At 48.2% G+C, this 23,505-nt stretch overlaps 9 protein-coding genes across 9 annotated transcripts; 5 read left to right on the forward strand and 4 right to left on the reverse strand.

Moving 5' to 3' along the window:
* Positions 1-1,273: 1,273 nt before the first annotated feature.
* On the forward strand, positions 1,274-4,335 carry HD556DRAFT_1445471 (uncharacterized protein; the record flags this gene model as incomplete). The annotated part of the gene is made up of 12 exons (XM_041306936.1): positions 1,274-1,302; positions 1,352-1,482; positions 1,532-1,544; positions 1,597-1,715; positions 1,778-2,021; positions 2,074-2,202; positions 2,247-2,427; positions 2,488-2,504; positions 2,563-2,747; positions 2,828-3,668; positions 3,725-3,974; positions 4,033-4,335. The coding sequence occupies 12 exons, from the start codon at positions 1,274-1,276 to the stop codon at positions 4,333-4,335; spliced, it is 2,442 nt and encodes an 813-aa protein (XP_041158090.1).
* Positions 4,336-4,507: 172 nt separating this feature from the next.
* HD556DRAFT_658172 (uncharacterized protein) lies at positions 4,508-5,523 on the forward strand. The gene is made up of 5 exons (XM_041311219.1): positions 4,508-4,754; positions 4,809-4,929; positions 4,982-5,182; positions 5,229-5,443; positions 5,496-5,523. Exons 1-4 carry the CDS (start codon positions 4,680-4,682, stop codon positions 5,309-5,311), a joined length of 480 nt encoding a protein of 159 aa, XP_041158091.1. The 5' UTR covers positions 4,508-4,679; the 3' UTR covers positions 5,312-5,443; positions 5,496-5,523.
* A 2,486-nt stretch (positions 5,524-8,009) lies between these two features.
* HD556DRAFT_1310082 (26S proteasome subunit RPN7-domain-containing protein) lies at positions 8,010-14,272 on the forward strand (the record flags this gene model as incomplete). Its single annotated transcript, XM_041300366.1, has 29 exons — positions 8,010-8,123; positions 8,173-8,325; positions 8,490-8,642; positions 8,691-8,834; positions 8,882-8,965; positions 9,044-9,184; positions 9,236-9,433; positions 9,508-9,765; positions 9,820-9,888; positions 9,913-9,987; positions 10,041-10,149; positions 10,217-10,330; positions 10,379-10,510; positions 10,635-10,803; positions 10,856-11,074; positions 11,124-11,213; positions 11,316-11,345; positions 11,399-11,489; positions 11,538-11,639; positions 11,980-12,084; positions 12,127-12,229; positions 12,260-12,550; positions 12,608-12,929; positions 12,978-13,159; positions 13,248-13,417; positions 13,473-13,618; positions 13,668-13,812; positions 13,933-14,031; positions 14,120-14,272. 29 exons carry the CDS (start codon positions 8,010-8,012, stop codon positions 14,270-14,272), a joined length of 4,161 nt encoding a protein of 1,386 aa, XP_041158092.1.
* On the reverse strand, positions 14,173-15,299 carry HD556DRAFT_1386795 (pyridoxal phosphate-dependent transferase). The gene is made up of 3 exons (XM_041303425.1): positions 15,096-15,299; positions 14,691-15,037; positions 14,173-14,638 (listed from the first exon to the last, which is right to left on the reverse strand). The coding sequence occupies exons 1-3, from the start codon at positions 15,175-15,177 to the stop codon at positions 14,387-14,389; spliced, it is 681 nt and encodes a 226-aa protein (XP_041158093.1). The 5' UTR covers positions 15,178-15,299; the 3' UTR covers positions 14,173-14,386.
* Positions 15,300-15,619: 320 nt separating this feature from the next.
* HD556DRAFT_1273223 (uncharacterized protein) lies at positions 15,620-16,441 on the forward strand (the record flags this gene model as incomplete). The annotated part of the gene is made up of 3 exons (XM_041299201.1): positions 15,620-15,645; positions 15,704-15,905; positions 15,948-16,441. The coding sequence occupies exon 3, from the start codon at positions 16,070-16,072 to the stop codon at positions 16,439-16,441; it is 372 nt and encodes a 123-aa protein (XP_041158094.1). The 5' UTR covers positions 15,620-15,645; positions 15,704-15,905; positions 15,948-16,069.
* Positions 16,442-18,347: 1,906 nt separating this feature from the next.
* Positions 18,348-18,873, reverse strand: HD556DRAFT_1386803 (uncharacterized protein). The gene has a single exon (XM_041303426.1). It carries the CDS (start codon positions 18,865-18,867, stop codon positions 18,400-18,402), a length of 468 nt encoding a protein of 155 aa, XP_041158095.1. The 5' UTR covers positions 18,868-18,873; the 3' UTR covers positions 18,348-18,399.
* Positions 18,874-19,260: 387 nt separating this feature from the next.
* HD556DRAFT_1241093 (uncharacterized protein) lies at positions 19,261-21,079 on the forward strand (the record flags this gene model as incomplete). Its single annotated transcript, XM_041298164.1, has 7 exons — positions 19,261-19,619; positions 19,676-19,724; positions 19,782-19,926; positions 19,981-20,064; positions 20,111-20,553; positions 20,604-20,715; positions 20,772-21,079. 7 exons carry the CDS (start codon positions 19,261-19,263, stop codon positions 21,077-21,079), a joined length of 1,500 nt encoding a protein of 499 aa, XP_041158096.1.
* Positions 21,080-21,466: 387 nt separating this feature from the next.
* HD556DRAFT_1537429 (uncharacterized protein) lies at positions 21,467-22,867 on the reverse strand (the record flags this gene model as incomplete). The annotated part of the gene is made up of 7 exons (XM_041309659.1): positions 22,227-22,867; positions 22,147-22,177; positions 22,064-22,108; positions 21,900-22,014; positions 21,712-21,871; positions 21,615-21,666; positions 21,467-21,592 (listed from the first exon to the last, which is right to left on the reverse strand). The coding sequence occupies exons 1-7, from the start codon at positions 22,373-22,375 to the stop codon at positions 21,467-21,469; spliced, it is 678 nt and encodes a 225-aa protein (XP_041158097.1). The 5' UTR covers positions 22,376-22,867.
* A 327-nt stretch (positions 22,868-23,194) lies between these two features.
* Positions 23,195-23,479, reverse strand: HD556DRAFT_1241108 (uncharacterized protein; the record flags this gene model as incomplete). Its single annotated transcript, XM_041298165.1, has 1 exon — positions 23,195-23,479. A coding segment is annotated over one exon (285 nt), but the record flags the coding sequence as incomplete, so codon positions are not given.
* Between the last annotated feature and the right edge of the window lie 26 nt (positions 23,480-23,505).

A 23,505-nucleotide genomic window follows, 5' to 3' on the forward strand; every position in this document is an offset into this window, starting at 1 on the left:
CCATTGTACCACCCATCAATTGTAAGATCACCTTCCGAGTCACTGGCATACTGCTCATGTTTTGCATTCTCTATTGTGCTATTGTCTACTCTAGAATTTTATTCGATGCTCCGAGTATATGTCCTTCGTGCGTTGTGCGGGGGAGTACTGTCGATCGAAAGAACTAGTGAGTTTGAAGTGACTTCAAAACTTATGCTTTCTACTATGTATCTATCATCAAAGTATGGCTGTCCAATATCACTGTCAGCCATGCACTCACGTCTCACGTCTCAAAAATTGATCTGCCATCCAGTAAGTCCTCACTGCACTTAGTGCTGCCAGGGTAATAGGGCGGAATGTGACGCTGATCTCCTTCTATCCCTTTCGGCATGCCCTACTCTGCAATTGTTTGCAGTTGAAGAGACCGAGGTAGTTCAAGTTCCTGCACATGATAGCACTACGATTTGCCACACTGGAATTGTCGTTGGAGTTGCATTTCGAGTGGACGCGTCAGACGGAAATGAAGACAAGAAATCATAGAGGTGGGAGAAGGCGGAGGCATGGGATACCGACCGATGATCATGGGCGTAGTGTCGTGAGTAGAAGAACATGTCGTGTAGACTACGACCAAAAGGTAATGGCATGCACGGGTATATTTTCTGCTGTTTATCGAGTCTACTACTCTCGCTCTCTGAACCGAACAACTCTAGGTTATTCGCAAGATGCGAAGGAATGGACTCTCGACAGAGCTGGCCGGCAAGAGGTTGAACTTTACTTGGGCCAAGATCAGCGGTGCATTCGGCGTGTAGCCTCGTATCCGTGCTTCTTCATTATTTTTTGTACGAAAAGCTAGAAAGTGAGATCAGCTGGTTATGAGATTGGGATGTGCATGTTCCATCCCTCGTGACCAATCACAAGCCAAGTCGTCTGTTGACCAAAGCAAACGACAACGCGTTCTCCTCGGGCCATATCTTGAATACAGACTTGTCGTCCAGAAGAACTTTACCTTCGCACCCGTCCTCTTGACGATCAGGCTAGCGAGATAATCGAATTGCCTGTGTGTGATGAGGAGGGTTGCATGCCGAAGTCCTTGCCGTGAGGCCTCAACATGAAGTCAGACTTTTATTTTATTTCTACTCGCCTTTGACGGACGAGTAGATGCCTGCATGGTGTAGAAGGAATTGGAGATGTTTCTGGAATGAATTGCTCGTATGTTGGGCAGCCCACCCTTCGAGTCTGATATAAGTAGTCACGTGGCCACGATCACCAAAAATTATGCTCATCATCACAAACGATGAGCAACCTCATCTCCTGTGTATCATGGTAACTAATCCCCGTCCCGCACATCCCACATATCTTACCCGAATTTTAGGGTAAAATGCGGCATTTCAGCCAACCAGCCCTCCAAATTTGTCCTCAATGAGAAGGAACTCGAGCGCGTCACACGTATCGAGCTTGAGGATGCGTGGATAGAGGTGGAGCGCGCGCGGAATACTGTTAAAAGTATGAGAAGGTGCTGAGGCGCATGATGCGGATGATAATGGTGATGAAGATGCATGGGTCGAGTGCGTGATTTTGATTCGGCTCTTTGTTATGTTTGCTGATGGTATTGTGAAGTGAGGAGGATGCGTCGATGAAGGTGGACTGGGATGTACAGGTCGATGTGCCTGAGAAGGCGGACGATCTTGCGCAGCACAAGTTGGATGAATACGACGATTGCGATGTCAAAGAAGATGGTACGTCTGTCGACACGGCCTCTTCAGTGATGCTGATGTTTCACAGGCATGGGTCCATTCAGCAATATTAGAGGACTTGCATTTTATAGAAATAACTAGGACGATCCATATATCACACTCAAAGACGTACGGTTGCCTTGTCTCTCTTTTACTTGCATCTAACACCGTGCAGGACCCCGAAGATGACGAGCGCTCAGAACTCGAGATCCTCCCAACAGACAACCTCCTAGCCATCGCAAACACAGAAGATGACATTTCCCAACTCGAGATATCTATGTCTACGACGGATCCCAAGACAACCTCTACGTCCACCACGACCTCATGCTCCCAAACTTCCCCCTCTGCCTCGAATGGCTAGACTTTCCACACCTCACTCTCGTTTCTCTCCCTCCCACACCAATCCTCTTTCCGCGTTATATCGCGTCGATCTCTTTCCTACTCCTTCTCGCAGTTACTTCCTCCCAAACCAAATGGACCAAAGTTCAAGGTATACCGCTGGAACTACCTGTATCCATTCATTGTTCGCTCCAGGCATAGACCCAACTTCAGAACTTTCTTTCCTTATATTCCAAACGAGGTCAAGCATAGAAAGCGTACATCTCGTATACAGCTCAAGGTCCTGGAAGATATATTTCGTAAAGATACGAAACCAAATGCTGCCCTGCGTAAAAAGTTAGCAGCAGAACTTGATATGCTTCCATGTGCGGTCCAGGTGTGTTCTAAACGTCAATTCGTCGCGTCCTCACTGCTCAATCTCGCGTGCCACCGAAAGGTGTGGTTTCAAAACAGGTATGTTGCGCTCTCTTCTCACTCGCTTTTCTAATTCAACTCATTCATTCATTCTTAGGCGTGCAAAGGACAAGGCTCTTCGTAAAAGAGTTCAGGACTCGACTCAGCAGGATTCTCCTTCGGCTCACTCTCCTCAAAAGTCTCAGTCTTCCAGGGACACCTTCCCCAATGACTCTTCCAATTCTTCCACCCCCACGGAAAAACCCACGCCCCTGCAGAAGACGATCAACCACCCTCACCAAAGTCACACCCAGTGGAGCGATCACCAATAGCTGAAAGTCCTCTTACAAAGTTTTCCTTTTCTCTTCCTGCGCCCCCTACAGAAGCTTGGCACAGTAACCTAGCCACTCCTGCCGAAATTCCCCCACATGTTCGCCATTTGCCAGTGGACTTGACTTGGCAGGACAATAATGACCTTCTGAACACACGTAGAGGGTCGCTGCCAATCACCGCGTCCACGCCAAGTACAGACACCAACCAGCCACCTTCCCACTTCCCAGATAGACGCAAGTCTATGGACGTCAGTCTCCTTAGGCTCATGCATCATCCGTTCGCACGCGTTGCAAAGGAGAAGAATGACGCGAACTTTCTCAGGCCGCCCATATCTCCTGCAGGGTCAGGTCAGTCCATGGCCCGTCCACCGTCTGGCCTCGGTGGGCCAAGCATACGTGCAACAAGTTACAGCTCTTCTACTTCCTACAGCCCTTACACCCGCCCTTCTTCGGCTCATAGAGTGTCAGAGCCCCATGTCTTCTCGCCTACTCGCTCCTCCCTTGTACCGGAGATTCGTCCACCGTTTCCGTCCTCGCACGTGCCACGCCGGCTCTCGGACAACCACTTTACAATGAGCTCTAGAGCGCTCCCGTCGCCTATTCCTGGCCCCCTGCCAAAGCCTGATTTCCAGTTTGGCGCTCCGACTTCTGGGTCCCCTCCACATGTCTCACCGGATGCAGAATCTCCCGGGAACCTGCACGCATGGGCATTTCCTCACAACGAGGCAGATCAGGACACGGAGGATTCGTACAGTTCTACTGGATTATCTAGATTCGGCTCGATTGCTAGCATCTGTGGGAGCGACACCAGCGCGACCAGTGCAATTTATTCGGACGTCAGCAGTTGTGTTGGCGTCGATCATTTCGATTCTAATGGCAGGAAAGGGTCTTGGTACGCTGCGCTTTTATGATCGACACGTTCGTTCGCTGATGTTTTTTACGTTACAGTGCATCCAACCTCGAAACGCGTATGTCCGGTTTGAACATGCGGTCCAGCCAGGGATCGCTCAATGAGGCTCACTTAAACGCCGCGTCTTCATTTTCCTACCAACACAGGGAACACCTGTTATCACAGGAACCAGGGTACTCTTCCCCTACTTCCACTGTTTCACCCGGCAGAAGTCCACACTCTGGATACAGCAAGGACCCTGGCCCTTCGGGTCTGCGAACGAGCGAGGTTTTGTTTGGTTACAATCCTGTAATTAGTCATTTTACCTCGAACGTTTCTGACGAGATGCTGACGTGTGGCTACGCAGCTCCCACCTGAAACTAGCGCCAACACCTATCTAGGTCCCATGGAGCCCACCACAGCAAGCCGCAGGCTCAGTATACCCACCATGCAAGAAGGAGTGCCGCACAATCATATTCAGAACAACATCGAACACAACTCCTCATATCCCACGCCCGTAGACACGACGGCCCCGTCCAACGTATATCATTTCGCCCCAAAATCCAACCAATACTCCCACACAGGAAACTATCCATCATTTCCGCGGGATGGCACGTTTCCTCCCACGGAGACCTCATACGCCCAACCTGGATTGCAGCACCCAGCATAGAGCAGTTTTGCGTTGAGCTCTGCTCCGTCTGCTAATATTGGAATCGGTGGCGGTATGAACTCGTATGTGTTGCCTCCGGCTGAATACACATTTGCTGTACCTCCTTCGAATAGCGTGGGGCATGGTGGGGAGCGGTTTAGTGCATATAGCTGAGGCGGCCGTCGACCTTCCTGGACCGCTGTCTATATCTACATATTTGGTGCGTCCGGCCCACCCCTGCAAGTGTCACCCTATCACCCCTATCAACAGGTTAGGTGTGCAGAAATGACTTCCGCGCAAAGGTCTAATCGATAGGGTTGTCATACATTCAGAGTTTAGCATCTATTAATGTCCCCGAGTTGCGCATGTATGTTTCCTCCATTTTATTGCTCTTATTGGAGGGAGCTATGGGTCGAGGATCGAGGCTGATCGGCTTGTTGGTAGGTCTGTGTGGGTTTCCTTTGGGCGCTTTGCACACATATCTTCCATGCTAGGACCTCGCCAAGTGCTGCTCAGCACGTTTGGACACGTTTCACAAGTGGGTTGGTGTGGTGATATTGCGAAGTCTTGGGATAGCGTTGGTGCCCGAGGAACTGCAGGCTGAACAACTTAGCTGTAGGTTTTACCCGTCGTCTGAAAAACAAGTGATGTGTTGACAATTCTCCAGCTCTTGTGCTACGCGTTATCTATCATCTGCGATCGCTATCAGAACAAACTCCGTTTGATGCTGCAACCTTTTCCTATGCATTCCCACTCCTTGCACAGGTGTTACTGAAGGGTGGTGTAGACACCGGCCAAGATGATGGCGATGAAGCACTCGAGCAAATAACTCTCGTGCTTAACATCATTAAGTTTCACTGCAGCGAATGTATGTCTTTGGTGTAAGAGTTGATGCACTTATAATATTCTTGCAGTTTTGGATGCAGCATTTCCCCGAACAGCAACCATGGGGCAGGTCCCCCACGCCATAAGGCATCAGCCGCGGCTTAGCAAGTAAGCATTATCTGTTCTCATTGACCTCGGAGAGGCTGTGCAGTCGAATGCGACCCGTGATGAGGTCGGTGTGCTCATTGATGGCACACTATTGCAAGAGGTCTACGTCAGGAACACATGTCTACAAGCCATCCAGGTCAGCATCATTTTCTCGCAGTTTGCATTACTTGTGTTTATCGTTTTCGTAGCCATTCGATTTGACCGATCTTGATTGGTCTCCGCAACTTTGAATAGCCTGCCATGACGATGACGAGCAGAATGCCCGTCTCGCTAATCACGCATGGGAGGATAATGGCTTGGATGTGCCAGAAGACTTCCTTGACAAGCTCATGAGCTATCTCGGTATGTAGTTCGTGTTTCTATACTTAAATTCCAATGTTTCTATTAGAGCACAACAATGCGTATGTTCGAACCAGCACGGCATCGTCCATCGCGGAGGTTGTAATTTATTGGCCTCGAAAGAGTGCACTGACCATAGCTGCTCTACAAGACTTTTACCGGGAATTGGTATGATTCTTCATCCTTCTTTACGTGCTCAGCTCTAATCAGTTTGAAGGCTAAAATTCTTGCACCCGAGTTCGACCAATACATTAGTTCCGATTATGATCCTCACTTGATGCCCAGGGCATGGTTATTGCTTCTAGCCTCGATTGCTCCGATCCATGGGCTACCCGAGTGGCAGTGGCTACTAGTGTTGTGGGCAGAAGTCTGCCATTCTGCCAGCCGGTTTGGCAGAACCGGTTCTGCCCAGCAGATGGCAGAACTCTGCTGGCAGAATCCGGCAGAATGTCAAACTGCAGCCTGCAGGGGATCACAGCGAGAGATGTTCTGATAGCTTTCCTCACCTTATATGGCCATAGTAACCTTTCTCGATCAACTCAGCAACTGCACTTCCTTACCTGTAGAGCAACTGTAGAGTAGAGAAAGATTTCAGTTGTACTACGTGTCGTTGTACTATGTACGTCGCTGCCAGTGGCCCTTACATTTGAGCACTTGGCTCCATCATTCACGGAGGACCAGGTTAAACCGTTCTTCGTATTCTTGATTAAGGACGAAGCATTAGGTGACAGGTCATCGGACGTGCGCCGCGGCATGCTTAAAGCTGGAACTGCCATGATCAATATCCATGGCTCAAAGTGGCTTGCGGAGCTACTCTCCACTTTTGAAGAACATCTAGGCGGCCCAAGTACTGCGAATGAAACTGGGGATCAAATCAAGGAAGCCGTTCTCATTCTGTTTGGACGCGTTGCCAGGCATCTCGATGCCTCGGACACACGCATTCCCAGCATTGTCAACAGACTGGTCGAAGCTCTCAAGACTCCGGCAGAACAAGTTCAAATAGCTGTGTCCGACTGTCTTATCCCCCTAGTCAAACTCATGGGCCCGGGTGTTCGCACGCCCGTTCATAACTTATTTGAGAAATTCTTGATGTATTTCCCGTCCAGTATAGGGCTAAACTGAACGGTGGTGGTCAGCCGCCACTAGGTGACCGGTCAGACCTATAATCAGGTTAGCCCGAGGTGCGCGGGTGTGAAGATTTAGGATAGACCTATAAAATTGAGATCGCTAAATAAGTACAAGTGACTACACTAGTGACTGCTGATAAAAGAGATGAGAAACCTCGAAACAGACAATAAAAATCATGGATACTAGCCAAAATCATGATCATAACCAGGTACTGGTACATGCCATGGCAAATATAAATACCTCACAGCATATACAGGAGCATGAGTAGACAGCCGATGAGAAAGTGATCGGAAGTGGAAGTCGGGAACTTGGTGCCCATGCATCGCTACCTATTACTATAGCAGATACTCATATGTGGCTCGGGGCTTTGTATCATTGTCTTCGTCAAATGAATGTCAGATCTAACACTCTGTCTGTTTTCTCGTCATCCGTCTTCTCCACTTTGTTAAGCACCACTCACTCAAGGCACAGCCAAAGAAGGGTGCGGGATCCTCAATGTTCTTGATGACGACCTTAGTGACACGAGGAAGCGATTAGACATTAAAAAGCAGTAGCAGCAATGAGAGTACCTCTCATTCATGTGTTCTCGAAGTTCCTCAAGGGCCTTGATGACCTGATTGACGTCTTTGGCAGTGGATATTCGAGTGAGGAACGTCACTCTCCGACTTGAAGAACGTTCAGAATATTTCGAAGAAGTCTCGTTCGAAGGGTAGCTTAGATTATCGTCATGAGTGGGCGAAACATGGCCTGTTGTCGTTTGCATTGACGTTGTTAATGCATTTGCATCATTGATCGTCATAATGGTAAGCGGCCAAGTTGTGCGAGTTTTGCATTTCATGGGAATCGTTGCGTCACACTATGTCACACCGCCGTTTGTCCTCTCTGTTCAAGCGTTGAATGAATCTGGGCAATTGACGAGCGCTATTCAAGGATTTGTGCAGGGCTGAGACTCGAACTTCAAATATGTGTTACATGTACTGTACATAAGACTATCTAGGTAAACCTGACTTTCGCGCAAGAATTCTAACATTAATCAAGATTCAATAGCAATAGATGTGCTTACACCTCACGCCTTCTGTTCACGGATTGTACCGTGCAGTCACTTCTACTCTCTACCCCTGGACTCTCAATGGCACCTTCTTTCCGAGTCCCTCCAGTCCCTTGTCGCAACTCCCGTTGGCTCATCCTTTACAGCTTCCCGGAGATCGCTCCGTCTTTTATGATCCATCTCCGTCATGACTCATTTCGTCGCCTCTTGTCTTTCGACATTCGAGTTCGCATTCATCACCAAGAAACGCGCACCCCCACCCCTGACAGCAGCTGCCAAATGCCTTGCACTTTGCATCAAGGTATGTCTTTCCTCACCCTGTTTTTTCAATACACCTCAAGCCTTCCCAGCTGTCACTTGGTGACGACACCATCATGTTCAACATGTACTCTCTCCTCAATTACATCGCTGCGACCTCCAAAGAAATAAGTGAATCATCCTCTTCCAACCAACTCCTTTCTAACCCCCTCTACGCTTCTTCGATCACCTCTCCCAATGATAATGTGACCTTCCAAAGCGATTAAACAGGGTTACACGGTCGCTCAGACGAAGAGAAGCGGGACATTGGGATCACGACTATATCCGTTTTCATGCGCCTTGCACTCGAGTTCCGTACTGCGGGCCAGGAAGAAATCTTATGATCTCGATATTGTTGCAGCGCTTACAGACTTTGAAGCCGACTCACGAGGCTGCGATCGTGTATAACCTTGTGGATCTTGCGCTCGTAGCTCCTGAAGAATCGTATATAGACGTTGCGCGTGCGTTTTTGCCAATCAATCGCGCTACGAACCTGGAAGACTCGAGATTCTCTAATAATATGGTATGTAGGAAATTATATGTCAATGGTGTGCATGCTGATGGATAGCAGGTGTTGGCCGCCCAGACCAGGCTTGCACGTGAACTGGACCAAAGGCCTGATTTGTATGACATATACTTGGTCGAGCTGCTCACTCTCTTCGGAGACAAAGGCGTTGCTATCCAGAACGTGGCGACGTATGACAGACACGTCAAGGTAAGTTTGCTCACATATTGCAATATTGTGCTGAATGTTCGATTCAGACAGAAGAGATGATCGAGCAGCTGGTCCCTTCGTTGTTGCCGATTGAAGCGCTTATTACCCATCCAGATTACTCTCCACACCTGGTCGTTCCGCAAGAGCTTACAGGCCTCTTCCGGAACATGTGATTCCTCTGCGTCCTCTTCCACTTTACATCTGGCGAGGAGAAGGGCGCGATGACGTGGCTCATGCCTGCACTGGCGAAAATCGCAACAAAGACGCCAACTCTGGTGCTCGAGAATGCTCATCATGCAGCGAGCGAAATCGAGTATAGCACTCTCATCCGGTATGAACATGCGCATTCTGTTAGTGCTCTGCGTCATTTCGAAAGGGAGGATACTTAGAGATTTTGACAGGTTATCTCGAAACACCGGTCGTTCCTTGCACGCCATATTCCACATCGCGCAAGCGCGATACGCTCCTTGTCCCCGGGACAGGCGATCTTCTTGTTGATGATGCTAGACGTCGAGAGTATGCGATCTGCTGCTGGTCTCCCGTCTTCCCTAGTGTCATACTTCATGAATGGCAGCCTGAATCGACAGAGCTATCTTATTGTATGCATGGAATCTATAGCTGACAAGGTAATATTCGACTTCAGATATGATGCGCTGAGCTAAATTGTCAACAGGTTATGCGTGGATGTATGGGAGAGATGGATTCCCAAGCTGTGGAGCAGGCACTACCGGCCCATCTATCAGAGGAACTTCACAAACTGCTTGTAGCCAGCACTCATCGCATATCTTGTGCTTGGAACATCGCTGCCAAATACCTATTCAACCTGATTACATCGTTTCCCTCTCTCATGTGCGACCCGCCACTGGTGTATGCAATCCTTGAGCGCCTTACTCTTCTCCGCCATGCATGCAAGAATGAGTTTACGGACGAGGTAACAGAAACATGATTCTATTAAGCGAGTAGCTGACGTTTAATTCAATTACAGTACAACCCAGTGTACGAATTCCACTCTGAGTGTACTGGCATCACGTTACAGCTCATGGACGACTACAAAGTATGAAATGACATCCTTGGACAGCTGCAGCGCAATGCCAACATGTGGTTTGAACTCACACTCAGCCGGGCTCCCATTAAGCTCCAGTCGACGCTTCAGGTTCGTTTTGTTATTGTCATCTGCAACTCTTTTCCTTCATGTCCTCCGTACAGAAATATCTCGTAGCTACGCAACCACTGATTGGTGCGGACTCTGCTGAGTTAGGAGCTTCTGTTACCGAAACGTTTGCTAAGGCACTTGGTCCTGTACACCGACAACTTTGTAGGTGCTCGGTTTTAATTAACGTACAAGTATTCTGATCATTTTACATCGTAGCTTCTCTGTGTAGCCTATCAAACTGGAAGTCTGATCGTGCACCCGCTCTTGCTAGCCAATTTGCGAACAAATGTTATTTTTCAGGGGAGGTTGCTGGTTTGCGGTTTGCGGCTTGCGGCTCGTAAAAGTAAGTTGGTCTATCTGATAGATGGCCGGGTACCTTAACGTTTGCAAGATCAAGATTCGCTGGATAAAGTAGCTCCTCAGATGCAATGCACTGGCGTTCAGCCTTTCAAGGACAAGATGGCCGATACGATGAACGACATTTGGAATAAACGCAGCTCTTTAACTGTTCAAGATCTGCAGCGTCTATTATTCCGTTGTGCAGCGACTCTTATATCGTTGGAGAAGCTTAGACCAAGCTTTATGTGTTTCTGGCATCCGTTCTGACAATTTCTAGTGCGACTACACCTTGGTACATTTTTTGGTAGTTCTACCGTTTGAAGTTTTCACCCCCTCTGTGGTCGCTGCGGGTATTGAAACGTGGACGTGGGTCATCGCGGAACGTCCTAACATGGAAGTGGTCATCATGTGTAAAGTGCTCGCATCTTGGTTTGGGACTGTGAAGGAGGGGAAGGGCGTGTTCTCGGCCTCATCAAAGTTTGTCGATTTCTTTTGCATTCTAAATTCCCGAGTGATTAACAACCAACAGCTGTGATGATCCCTTTTACCATCCCATCGGTTATAGTCCGACCAACAAGGACGAAATCGATCGAGCAACGACTCATGCTCATTGGCTGCTCTTGCCGCATACCTTAGTTCTACAGATGCTATTCAGTCGATTGCAAGCAGCCAGATATTGTCGCTCGACTGTGATGTTCCTCATCCAAAGACTCGTTTTGCGATCTGCGCGAGCGCACAAGTTGTTTAGGTGTGTTCGTCAAGTCAACAGTTCGAATCTATATTGACAATTCGTCCAGTACTCATCCGCTAGCTCGAGAGTTACCCTACACGTTCCTTCTTTTTGGACTGGAGACGTTGAAGAGCTCGCATCTAGATGCTGTTGATCGGTTAGAGTCTCACTCCTTCCGCCCACCCTCTGTTTTCACTTAGTTCGAACCCCGGAGTCTTATGCGTTCAAGCCACAATGCTTTGAATGACATTTATTTCAGCGTATGCCCTGGTCAACATGTCACGAACAGGTGAAGCAGTCCTGCAAGCATGCGGTCTTCCAAACTCATTTCAGTTGATACAGACCGGTGTTCATAGGGACGCAAGGGCAGCATTTGATGTTGCATTCATGTGATCGAGATTCAGAAACTGTTCATTTTCTACTCTTCATCAAGGTACGTTACAGTTGCCTCGCATGCAATCTACTTCACTCTGTGTTTCAGGCCATCGCTCTCTTCAGTGCAGATCAACATGACGAGGCAAACCTGCTCCTCAAAGAACTCGGTTGTCCGAATGCCGATGATCGCACATGTTGTATTGTGGAAGTAAGTATCATGCAGCCACGCTGGGTCATCAACACTAAGATTCCTTCCAGCTCGCACATTAGGCATGAACTCGAAATAAAGGCCTTGGATGGCGCACGTCATGACGAGGCTGGTGACTATTTCACTGCCGGTCTATGATGACAAGTTTCTCGAGCAATACACTGTTGACATGGAGTATCTTGTTTGTAGGTTAGGGTTGTAGGTTACGTTTAGCATGCTTATCTTTGATTCATTTGGAAACTGATTTTAGGGTTAGGGTCCGTCCTGGGACGGATTCCCTTATATGGATAAGCCCTAACCCTAAACTTGCATCATGCCTTCGCAGTCTACCGTTCTCTAGGGCAGTGCTTCATACTCGCAGTGGTCGTGGTCTGGTACACTGACCAATGTTTCAGATGGAATTTTGGAAAATAATCATTTTGGAAATAATCTACTCTTTATTAAGGTACGTCAATGGTGTCTCATTTACTTGCTACTTACAAGATAGCTGTCAGGCCATCGCACTTCTCAAATGAGGCAAAATTCTGCGCGTCTAAGAGCTAGCTACCACTCATCCCAATCCGAATTCTCTTGCCTGCGGTATCGTGAAAGTGAGTGCTCCTGACACAGTTAACTCCAAGTTTATGCGTCAATACTGATTTTGCGAACCTCGCACTTCAGGCTTATCTACACGTCCAAGTGGGAATACTCCTCGACGCGGAAAAAGTGCGATGACGATTATCGTTTCGTATTGGACGCTCATTTTGGTGATACGCAGGCCATCGAACTCAACCCTCCACCTTACTTTGGATATCAATCGAAGCATGCACCCGCATCCTACAAAACTCAACTCATGGCACACAAAGCAAAGATCTACGTCCGTCGCGGCGGTCCCAACTGGCAAGAAGGTTTCCAAGCCACGCGTCTACTTGGTAAGTCCATCCCACATATAAATTGACATTGACATCGCCACTAACACCAACACACAGGCGAGTCCCTCGGCGTCCCCATCCGCGTCTTCGGCCCCGACACCCACATCACCAAAATCATGCCTGGCCACCCACCTTCGTGCGCTCGGCTCTGGGGCAATCGCAGATCTACAACTGCAAGGCACCACACAGAGAGGTTAATGTCGCACATCACCCACAACCTTGTTGCTTTCTCCACTTCTTTGGAGCTGTGCCTTCGGCGCTCATCCAAGGCTAGTTATGAGCCTCGGGCTGCGCGAACGTCGCAAATCTCGATACAGCCGTTTGCACCGAAGCTGAGCATGCGTGCCACAGCCTCGCACCAGCGCCATTCGCCGTCGCGGTAGCTCGGTACGGCCGTTTGCCCCGAAGCTGAGCGTGCATGCCACAGCCTTGCACCAGGGCCTTTCGCCGTTGCAGTAGCTCATTATGGCCTAACAGTCGGGGCAGAAGAAATCATTCCGATACCAAATCTCAGCCACCCGCAGCACCTATTCACTCTTATCTCACCAATGCTCGGGCAATTTCACGACAATGCAAGAAAACAGTTACTTGAAGTAATCATGGCAGACAGTAAGTAATGAGATCATCTTAATGTTATTGACTTGATCTGTGGTGTATGCAGAAATGTCGTCGTATTATAAGTGAGTAATATCTGCAGGTGCTCTAACGCCTCACTCTGCATTGCTCGAATCGATGGAGAAAGATAATGAGGAAGAGCTCAGGAAGCTAGACGAGAGACTAGCAGAGGCGGAGAAGCAAGAGGGGGAATCTGAGATATCAGACGCTTTGAAAGCCAGAGCCAATCATCTAACTCAAATTGGTGGCAAGGTATGTCTTTCCTATGCCAAGTCATACAGGTACTGAATATTATTTATACGTAAAGGAAGGCGCAGTCGCAGCGCAAAAACTTGCCCTTGTGAAAACACCTGGCCTAGGCTCGAGGATAGATATGGTGCTCACTCTCATCCGACTAGGATTTTTCTTCGGTAATAATGGCCCAATCACTGAGAACCTCCCCAAAGCAAAAAGGTGCGCTATCGCAAAACTTTGCCGCGAATTGAATTGACATATCATACAGATTCATCAAGGAGGGTGGTGACTGGGATAGGCGTAATCATCTAAAAGTCTACCGCGGGCTCCGCATGACATCCATCCGCCAGCTTAAGGCTGGTAGCGCACTTCTCCTCAATGCACTATCGACATTCACTGCCACTGAACTCAACGTACAACGACTTTGTCGCTCTCACCATCATCATAAACGCTCTCTCTCAAACGAGTGGATCTCAAGAAACGGGTATGCTTGTTCTCCTAGTATTTCTCACTGCTGATCATATTTTCTGTAGCTCATTACCGCACCAGAGGTTATCTCCGTTTTGCCCGAAATTCCGATCCTTGGAGACCTCTTAAACAACCTTTACGACTGTCATTCTTCATCGCACTCCGTACGTTTTTCATACTTACAATCCACTTCCGAGGCCCTTGTCTAGCCTCACATCATACTTGTTTGACGTCGACTGACATGCCGTACAGCGACCCTTGGGCAGACATATCTTCTACCCTTGCGACTCCTTTTGCCTCATGCCTGCTACTATGTATGAGAGATGCGCATCTTGGCATACAGCCAACTTCTGGAGTCCTACTGCAGTCTTACTCTTGAAAGTCTTAGTGGTTCACTGCAAATAACAGAACGTCCTCATAGTTGAACCTGTCTTCTCGTATATTTTTCATGGTTGCCCATGTACCTTGATAAATGTGTAAGTTCATGTTCGTTCTTATTGAAACCCCCGGTGGGCTATGCTATATATATTGCCCGTCTACAGGCCTACAAACGCCTGAACAGAGATATAGGGTTTGCTCATCTTCTGGCATCAACGACTTTAGATATGGCACGATTGCCGTTGCGCCATACACCAGCTCATAGCCCGGACCACCTGGTTGCAACTTATATGGCTTGTCGTCCACCTTCAAGAAATGATGTGCGATGGACATAAGAGATGTCTTCAGAGCAGCCGAGCGCACATAGACGGCAGCATTGTGAATCCCGTACACCTGTAAAACACAGTATCAGATGTGAAATCGAGAGAATCGCGGGTATCGAGACCTTGTATACAGAAAACACGCAGTAATCGATATCCCACTGTCGCACGTCCATTTTTCTATGTGGTGCGTATGCAACACAATCTACAGACATTTCGACCTTTCTTGCGCCCTGTTCTTTTGCACGCTGGCGAAGTGCCTTCACTGCTTCTTCCACAGGAACCAACGATCCCAAAATATTGGAACATGCGGTGATGGCGACCAGCCTGGTTCGTGAAGAAACGAGTGGCAGCAGTTCTTCGACTTTGTATGCGACTGAGTAAGGGTTTTCCGCAGATACTGGCGTAGGTTGCCAGTATTTGACCACGGCGTTGCGCCGCTCAGCCAGACGCTTCCAAGGACCGTTGTTTGCTAAGACGAGCGTTGAGTTGTTTTTTACAAAGCAATACAGGAAGATAATGTCAGAAACCTTCATGTTCATAGCTAATGATGAATTCATCTCCGGGTTGGATATCGGTTTCGAGCGCTCTAGCGATCTTCTCCAAAATCATCGTCGAACTCGGTCCAAACCCGACCTCATCGATGGAAGCAGCATTGAATAACTCTGCAGCAGTGAAAGAGCCCTCATCCACGCGCTTGTTACTCAGCGCGCCGACGAAATAGTCAGCTCCCAACTGTACGTTAGTGTTGGTCAGATAATCTACAATCCGATCAATCACTCCTTGAGTAGTCTGCGATTATCGGCGTAGATGTACCCTGATTGCAAGGATGGGAAGCAAGCGCGAACTTCATCGATGTCGAGGGAAGCCATCTGATCACTATTGCCAAGGAAGTGTAGTCCAAGAGAAAAGGATGACTGGTTGAGTATCGCTCGATGATAACCATTCCATTATGTATTCATATCGATATCCAGGTTACCTGTCGGAGTTTTATGTAAACATGTGCAAATAAATGAAGGCGGGTTCATGACATAGTGCTTTCATATGATCACCATATGAGTCTTATGATTATTCAGGAAAGTGAGGATCCTTGACAACTCACAGAAATTTTGTTAGACAAATTCTTAACCTTCCCTAGAAACTTCAAACCTACGTACTTTGCCGCGGCGTCTCAGGCTGTCCTAGACGAAATTAACACTTCGAGGGAAATGCAAAGTGGTCCTCATCGATCGTACCGAATTTTCACCAGCACTTGCTTCGCTGGATGTGCGGGTTTCTGGAGAAGGAATTGGCCTCGAATCCCCCAACTGATTAAGTTCACTCATTGATGTTTGAGCAAGGTGGGTACTAGGATAGCGCTTCGTTTGTCTAACTGGTAATAGGCCATTTGCAGGCCACGGACCGGAAGCCGGGAGGGAATATTTGCTGCTGTGTTGACCTCAAGCGCTACTAGAGCATTGGATGAGCGTTGCTGAACTTCGGGAAATGCCAGGAAGTCGAAGGAATGGTTATCTTCAATCGTCTAACATTGGGAACATTCTTTTTCTTGCGCAAGCACACAAAACGCAGCACCACAGGTCATTTCTTTGCGACCCTTGCTTACCAGCTTGCAAGCAATTTTCCTAACGTCAAGGAGGACGTGAACAGAGCTATCCGCGACAATCCTACAGTTCTAGACTCCAGCAAGTCTCTTTGCGGCCAGATGATGGTGTTATTTCGCCGACCTCTCTGGCACCTGCAACTCAGGCTGCGCAATCATCCGCCTCCGGTGTTTGTTGTTGATGCCCTCGATGCATCGGATGAATGCCAACCTGAAACAGTCGCCGACCTGATCTCCTCCTCAGGGAAGCATTTCGTGATCCTGAACTTCCCGTGATCCACATTCTGCTCACCAGTCGCTTTGAAGAGCATATCCGTAAAGCCATTCAAAAAGAAGAGATGCGCACACTGGTGCATGAGATACCAGTGAACACTTCTGGGGAGGGCGTTGCTGGCATTACCACTCCCCTGCGAGGATTCAAAGGCCATGAATGACACATAAATGCAGTCGCAGTTTTCCCCGATAAACGACGTACGGTTATTGGCTCGGACGACAACACGCTTCGTCTGTGGGACTTGAAGACAGGTGTTGTCTTGAAGAAGATGGAAGGGCATTGCACTGCTATGCGGGCATGGCTGTATTACGAAATGGGCATTTGATAGCAAGCGGTGATTACTTTGGAGAGGTCATCGTCCGGCGCGGAGAAACTGGCGAATCACTCGCCCGCATGAAGGCCCACTCCAATTCGGTCACCTCGCTGAACCTTTCTCCTGATGGGACAGTGCTGGTCACTGGTTCATATTTTTTTTTTTTTTGGTCAGTGTTTATTGTCCGTTGGGGCATAGCCCTATGGTAGACAAAACATGCGAGTATTTACTGTAGCGTACTATTTGTTTATGTGTGTCCGGTGGTGTACAATCATTGGGGGGCTGGTTCATATGACGGAATGAAACTGTAGAATACCCAAACCTGGCAGCAGCAGGAAAATCCAATCGTGTGTGGTGATCATGTCCGCTGCATACGGTATTCACCGTCTGGAGAACTTCTTGCCATCACAACAAGAAGCGATATCTAAATCGACAATTCAGGCACGAGGAAATGCGTTGCATCCCTCAAGGATCCCACATTATACAACTCGTCACCCGCATGGACGCCCGATGGCACACGCCTTCTCACAGGCGGCAATACGGAAGATCCTACTATACGTGAATGGGATGCAAAAACCTGGGAGCAAGTCGGTGCTCCTTGGACGGGCCACTCTGACCATATCAATGTCATTCCTATTCATCCTGCTGGTACATTTGTCGCATCCGCATCTGGTGGCTCTCAGATCGACAAACTGTTGCCGTCTTCGAGCTCTCATCCTACACGACATGCATCACTTTCTCTGTGGACGGCAATCATATCTTCAGCGGAGGTGAAGACAACATGATCTTGGAGTGGACAGTACCTCAGGGTATACATCCAAAGGTATGTTTCCGTCTGACTCATATACCACAAATCGAGTATAGTTCTTGCAGACTATCACCACCACGCCAGTCCGCGATGCATGCATAGATGGAGACGACGCGGACAACCATACTTCCTACGTCCATCGTTCAAAGGCGTGTTTCCATCCTTGACTCATATACCACGATTCGAGCATGTTTCGTGCAGATCCTAGCCATTACGACCTCCCGTATTGCATGTGTAAACAGAGACTTATCTACCGCCGAAGATCTACTCACTCGAGATATCAACACCAATCCAAACAACCATACTTCCTACGCCCATCGCTCATTTGTTATGACACGATGACACGAAAACACGATTGGGACCACGCCCTTCAGGATGCGATCAGGGTGAGATTCGCTGACCCATCATCGCCCTTACAAAGGACTAACATGACGGTGACGTAGCCCATCAGGATTCAACCCTCACTGACAGGCTATATATCCAAGGGCATAGCCCTCTGCGGAAAAGACCAAGTCTTGTATGCGAGGGCAGTATTTGATGTGGCATCCATGTACACGGACCAGGATTCAGAAGTCGTTCATTTTTTGCTATTGAACAAGGTATGTCACAGTTGCCTCGCATACTCCTCCCTTCATCGCGTATTTCAGGCCATCGCGCTCTTCAATGCAGATCAACATGACGAAGCAAACCTGCTCCTCAAAGAGCTCGCTGCCAGTTGTCCGAATACCGATGCTCTCGCATGTGATATCGTGCAAGTAAGTGTCATCCATGGGTTCAACTCGGAATAAAGGCCTTGGATGGCGCACGCTACGACGAAGCCGCCGACCATTTCACTGCCGCTATCGACCCAGGATTTGTGCCTGATGCGCGCTGTTGAGTGCAGCCGCATTCGAGATTAGCTTGATGTACTCTCGGAACCCACAAGTAAATTTGGTCACCTTAAAGGCAGCCGAAATTGCGGGATCTGGTTCTTCCTCTCTCGATGCGCAACACTCTCTGTAGAACGATTCCACCTTATCCAAATTCCACCAATCTTCCGTTTCGTTCAGACCAATAGAGTTACCTCGGACAACTCCGCTGCGTCTCTCCGCTTCTCTCTCTTCAATTGCCCGCTTCTCATCTTTGAGCGTCGGTGTTGACGGAGAGTTGGTAGAGGATATAGGGTAAACTGTGATGAGTTTAGGAAGTATAAAATGGGCACGCTTGAGAGGTTTGATGTCGTCGCTAGCAAAAGCGGGAGATTGTGTTGGCAGAAAACTACTATTGTGCTGTACGCACTTTTCCCCCATGAATTGCAGATGGGCCATACAGTATTCAATGTTCGAGCATTCAATCGTCGAACCGAATGTCAACCGAACGCAATGTTCGGTTCAGTGGTCCAACTCTAAGGCATAACTTATCCTCGAGGTTTATGCACATGGAGGACAACCATCGTAAATATGGTGAGGTCTAGATTTAGATGTGCATCCGAGCGCTTCGGGGCCTACACACAAATTCGGACATTCGTCAACAACCAAGATGATCAGATCAATGTCGGGGAATTGGTGCGACAGCACCGTCACAATTAGTGTGTTATGGCATGTTGATAGACGTGAGGACAAACTAGTACTTAGCGGCATTGTTGACGGTCAGATTATGAACCATAAATTGCTGCTAAGCGGCGCTGGTTACCGACTTGAATCCCGTACTTTCATAGGACTATGGATTGTCCTCCCTCAACCTGTACCGTCAATACAATATTCACAATAACTAAAGCAGATCCTTCAGACCTGCCGACTAATTTATTCCCGAAGTCCGTTTACCATTTGCTTGGCGATGGCTCCCTCGTAGCACCCCCATTCTTTGACGACCTTTCCACTACTCACCTTGCTCTCGTCATCATGGCGTCCCTCTTTACTGTATTTGTAAGGAATACAACTCTATCAGCTGCATTCTTATGGTCAGGTGGAGTTCGCAAGAAAAGTCTCTTGTACACTCTATTCCTCAGTCAACTTCTCGCACCTATCTCCATCCTGCCTATGCTTATCGCCCAATTTCACCCTAATTTCGATTGCAAAATGTTTGTCAATCCTATCTTTCAAATACTAACACCTCGTTGATTTTATATGTAATCAGAATCATGCGCATCGCAGTCGCTAGCGCAGGAATATCCTTTTCTTTATTGGTACGCTTCAAAAATTTTATTCATTATTGATTCATGCCCAATCTCTACATAACATAGATATCCGGCACTCTGGGCGTAAAGGCTTACCGATGCCTAGACAACTCTCGCTTAGTTCTAGTCATCTTGGTCATACTAAGGACTGCTGCAATCGTTTTCCTTGCTCTTGATCTGGCATTGCTCAACAGTTATCGCAGTCTTGCAGGTGCCTCTTCTGACTCTCATCCACTTTCATTTGCTAATTTTTTAAAAAAAACAGGCCGCTGCTACCGAACATCTAATTCCATGTCATATACTTTCATAATACTTTTATTTGTCGAATCGCTATTCGTCTGTCTGTGCTGTGAGTCCAAACTTATTACATTACCCAATGAGACTCATCATCACAGTTCTCTATGCTGTTCGGAAGTCACTCGGTTCCGTCCAGGGCAGAATTACTGTATCACTCTCTCTTGACGATGTCGCAGATTCCCATCTAGACATCCAAAAAGAGAGCATCAAGCATTACGAGACCGCTCACAGCCGCCGTGACAGGTGGGATTATGTTCCTACTGTAAATTATCCTGCTCTATTTACCCGCAGATTCCGTAGAACTCAGTCTCTCTCCTATGACCCAAGTATTCCCATGGGTGGTCTTTCCAGGAGTGAAAGAGTGCGTGATCCGGAGAATGTGCCCTCTAGATTGCCCATCCCACCGCTGGCTACAAAATCCCCTCTCGCTGGCACATCCCCAATTCCTCGCCGGCCATCTTCTCCTGCCGTCTCATCCATAAGTCGCATGAGTCAATATATGCCTCGAGTAGCGTTGCTTAGAGAAGTGATGAGAGATGAAGTAAGCGAGTCTCTTTGGTTCAAGTGTTCCGGCCTCACGCACTTATTCAGTTATTCTACACCACCTTTATCACTGCTTCCACCGTCGTTTCCGTCATAATGACTATAGTCGGTGTTAATAGCGTGGGCCCGGCTGATCATGTAGCTTGGATGGCCTTTGACTGTGAGTTATCTCCACTAAATTAACATCCAGTGTTTTGGAAACTCACATTGATGTAGGGGCCTTCATTTCGTGTCTTGTAATGCACAGTTTTGGTCGTGTCATCCGCCGCCACGAAAACGAAGCTTTGTTACAGCAGCCTAGCGTTTGGCATCGCAGTTTGCGTATGGACCACAGTACTGCAGATATTTCAGCGGAGGGAAGGGTAAGATCTCCTAGGCCTTCGTTTGCTGATGATGGTTTACCTCCACGTCCGGATCCAAAGGATCAACCTGCATATGACAAGGCAAGTTTGTCTGATGCGGAATTCGCAATTAACCCTCCCTCCCGCACCTGCTTTCCTCACTGCAATCGACACAGTGCATGACCCACACTCGTTCCTGCCTCTTGATCAAACCAACTTGGACTTTTAAGACACATATTATATCGCGGACTGACGAATAATATAGCATATATCGCACATATTGTACATACCAAGTATCTGCATTTGAAGACAATTATTTTGGGAAATCGAGTCTTTTCAGCACTGCACTTTCTAGATGTTGCCCGCACAAATCAAGCATTCACTCAAGTATTCAAAATAACGTTTATTTTTCCCTCGACATGTGGAGTTAGGGTTGTTCCGCGTGGATGTGGGGGAGGTGACAGGTCATTCGTGGCGAGAGTCTGCAGTTGAGTGCTGGGAGGCCGGATGTGGGGGAGGTTGTACCCTCCATCGGGTGTAGAGCTGCAAATGGATCATCTGGTGCCGTTACTACGTCGAGTCTTGAACCCATGCTAATGCGGTCGCGCCTCGTTTGCCAGCCTCGCAAATTGGATCTTGGATGTCAAATATAGCACCGGTTGCGTACTCGGGCACAAAACCAACGTTCGAAGTAGACTGTAAATTGTGTGACTTTTACCAGTCCGACGTTGCCATTATCGGTGGAGAAGGCCAGTAAGGATTTGCCTTCGCTGCGTTAAGGAGCCCGTTCGTGCGATAGACACGAGAAAGCTTACAATGACCGGCAGCGTGGGTAATCCAAGGTCCCCAGCTCAAATGCGTGATCCAGTGATCGCTCAATGGTTCTGTATGCATATGGATGTACGAGAGGGAGGTATGGACCAAGAACGTTCATTCCCTTCTCGACATGACCCTTGTAGACCCTTGTAAATGGCGCTGAGGGCGGCCTAGTTGGGCGCCAAACCGAGCCGTTCAATGTTTTCGCGAAGGAACACATCGGAAGTTGTTCCAGCGCGCGTGAAGGCGTTCTGCAGAGTCGCCGCGGTATGATGCATAGACGTCCGGGCTTCGAGAACGTTCTGGCGGCAGAATATTGACAATGTTTAAATCTACCATAAGAATACTTACCTTCGTGTTCCTCAGAATTAGCATATCCACTTTATTGTTGCGCTTCTAGAATTCCAAGTATAGTTTGGTAGACTCTTTCTCACCCAAGAGTTTGCTGCATACGTCTTGCATTTCCTAGAGAACGCGCTTAATGTATCATTGGCATGTATATGGTGATACTTACCTCCTTGCCCTCAGGTAAGTCGGCCCTCTTCCCCTGCCAGAATTCCCAAGCACCTCCCTCAGCAAAGTCGAATGCAAATCAGAGGAACTGTCTTTTGACGATTCCTTGGACCCGAAACCTAATAAGACTTCCCGAGGGGTAGCGGGCATGCTCCTCGAGAAAATAAACTGACTCTTGTTATCGGTAGCGCGCGCGCTTGATTTTGTCGCATCTGTGATCGCGCCTGGTTGGGTTGTATACAGGATCTGCGCACCGCAGAAATGGGCTGTTTTGCATGTTGTACTCGGCGCAGAGACCTGAAAAGTCGTTTGGGGGGGTAGGTTCGAATACAGCGCGTATGAAGGCAGTATTTGACGCCTGAGATGGTTATCTCTGCCAGAGAAAAATGATTAGCTTGAAGGCGGAAATAAGGTAGACTTTATTATGCCAAGCAAGGTCAGCTTGACTATCTGGGCAAAAACCAGTACAAGGTCAGGCTTTGAGCGTTGATGACGCACGGTTTGGGGAATCTCGCTGCAGTGTAGAAGTATCTGAGTGCGAGGCGTGCGCGAGAGCACTGGCAATTTGGACTACGGGGGAGAGAGAAAGAATGTGGAAGATGATAGCGCTTTGGTTCCGACTGGACATTTAATGTTCTGCATCATCTCACGCCTAGTACACGACTTATCTATTTTTGTTTGTTGTCCCAACCTTGGAGTGTCGACACAAGAACCCGCAAAGTTACCTAGAACGCAACATCGACTGCCATTCTAGAAGTGTCAGACAGGTCGAGATCTCTATCCGCAAGACGAGACTGATATATTTGGAACTCGCTGAATGCATGAACACAAACTCACATTCACATCATCATCTTCTACACGATCTCCACGAAGCTATTCCCACAAAACAAACACCGATGTACAGCCTCCAACAAATCCCTCACAGCACCTTTGATGTCGAGAGTATGAACGAGGTGACCGTACAGCAAGCTAATATGAAAGAAAACTTGAGATGGGCTTTTCTAGCTTCGCAAAAGAGGGAGGCGTACCCCAGGCATGACTATTTGGACAAGTTGCGCGGGTGATGTCATGCAGTGGGACTTCGGTGTGGCAAGCGGGACAGTGTTCGTGCAGCGCGGCAATTGCAGGATCGATGGAGAATGATGCAGTGAGAACATCTGATAAAGCTTGAGCCTCATGTGATAGATCCTGTGGCGAACCAGGCAGTAACGACTGTACTACCTCACGGAGAACAAATGGGATATCAGGCGCTGTGACAAGGGCTCAGCAAATAAGAAGAG

The sequence above is a fragment of the Suillus plorans genome, assembly GCF_016647745.1.
Source record: "Suillus plorans strain S12 chromosome Unknown HD556scaffold_44, whole genome shotgun sequence".
Taxonomy (NCBI): domain Eukaryota; kingdom Fungi; phylum Basidiomycota; class Agaricomycetes; order Boletales; family Suillaceae; genus Suillus; species Suillus plorans.

Bases quoted from the DNA above. Each gene is read 5' to 3' on its own strand.
- HD556DRAFT_658172 (XM_041311219.1), top strand. From the start codon at position 4,680: ATGTATGTTTCCTCCATTTTATTGCTCTTATTGGAGGGAGCTATGGGT. The intron at 4,755-4,808 runs GTAGGTCTGTGT...CTTCCATGCTAG, and splicing joins CGAGGCTGATCGGCTTGTTG to GACCTCGCCAAGTGCTGCTC. The intron at 4,930-4,981 runs GTAGGTTTTACC...ACAATTCTCCAG, and splicing joins GCAGGCTGAACAACTTAGCT to CTCTTGTGCTACGCGTTATC.
- HD556DRAFT_1386795 (XM_041303425.1), bottom strand. From the start codon at position 15,177: ATGATTTTGGAGAAGATCGCTAGAGCGCTCGAAACCGATATCCAACCC. The intron at 15,038-15,095 runs GTTTCTGACATT...CGCTCGTCTTAG, and splicing joins CATTAGCTATGAACATGAAG to CAAACAACGGTCCTTGGAAG. The intron at 14,639-14,690 runs GTCTCGATACCC...TGTGTTTTACAG, and splicing joins GCGTGTTTTCTGTATACAAG to GTGTACGGGATTCACAATGC.
- HD556DRAFT_1386803 (XM_041303426.1), bottom strand. From the start codon at position 18,867: ATGGCCCATCTGCAATTCATGGGGGAAAAGTGCGTACAGCACAATAGT.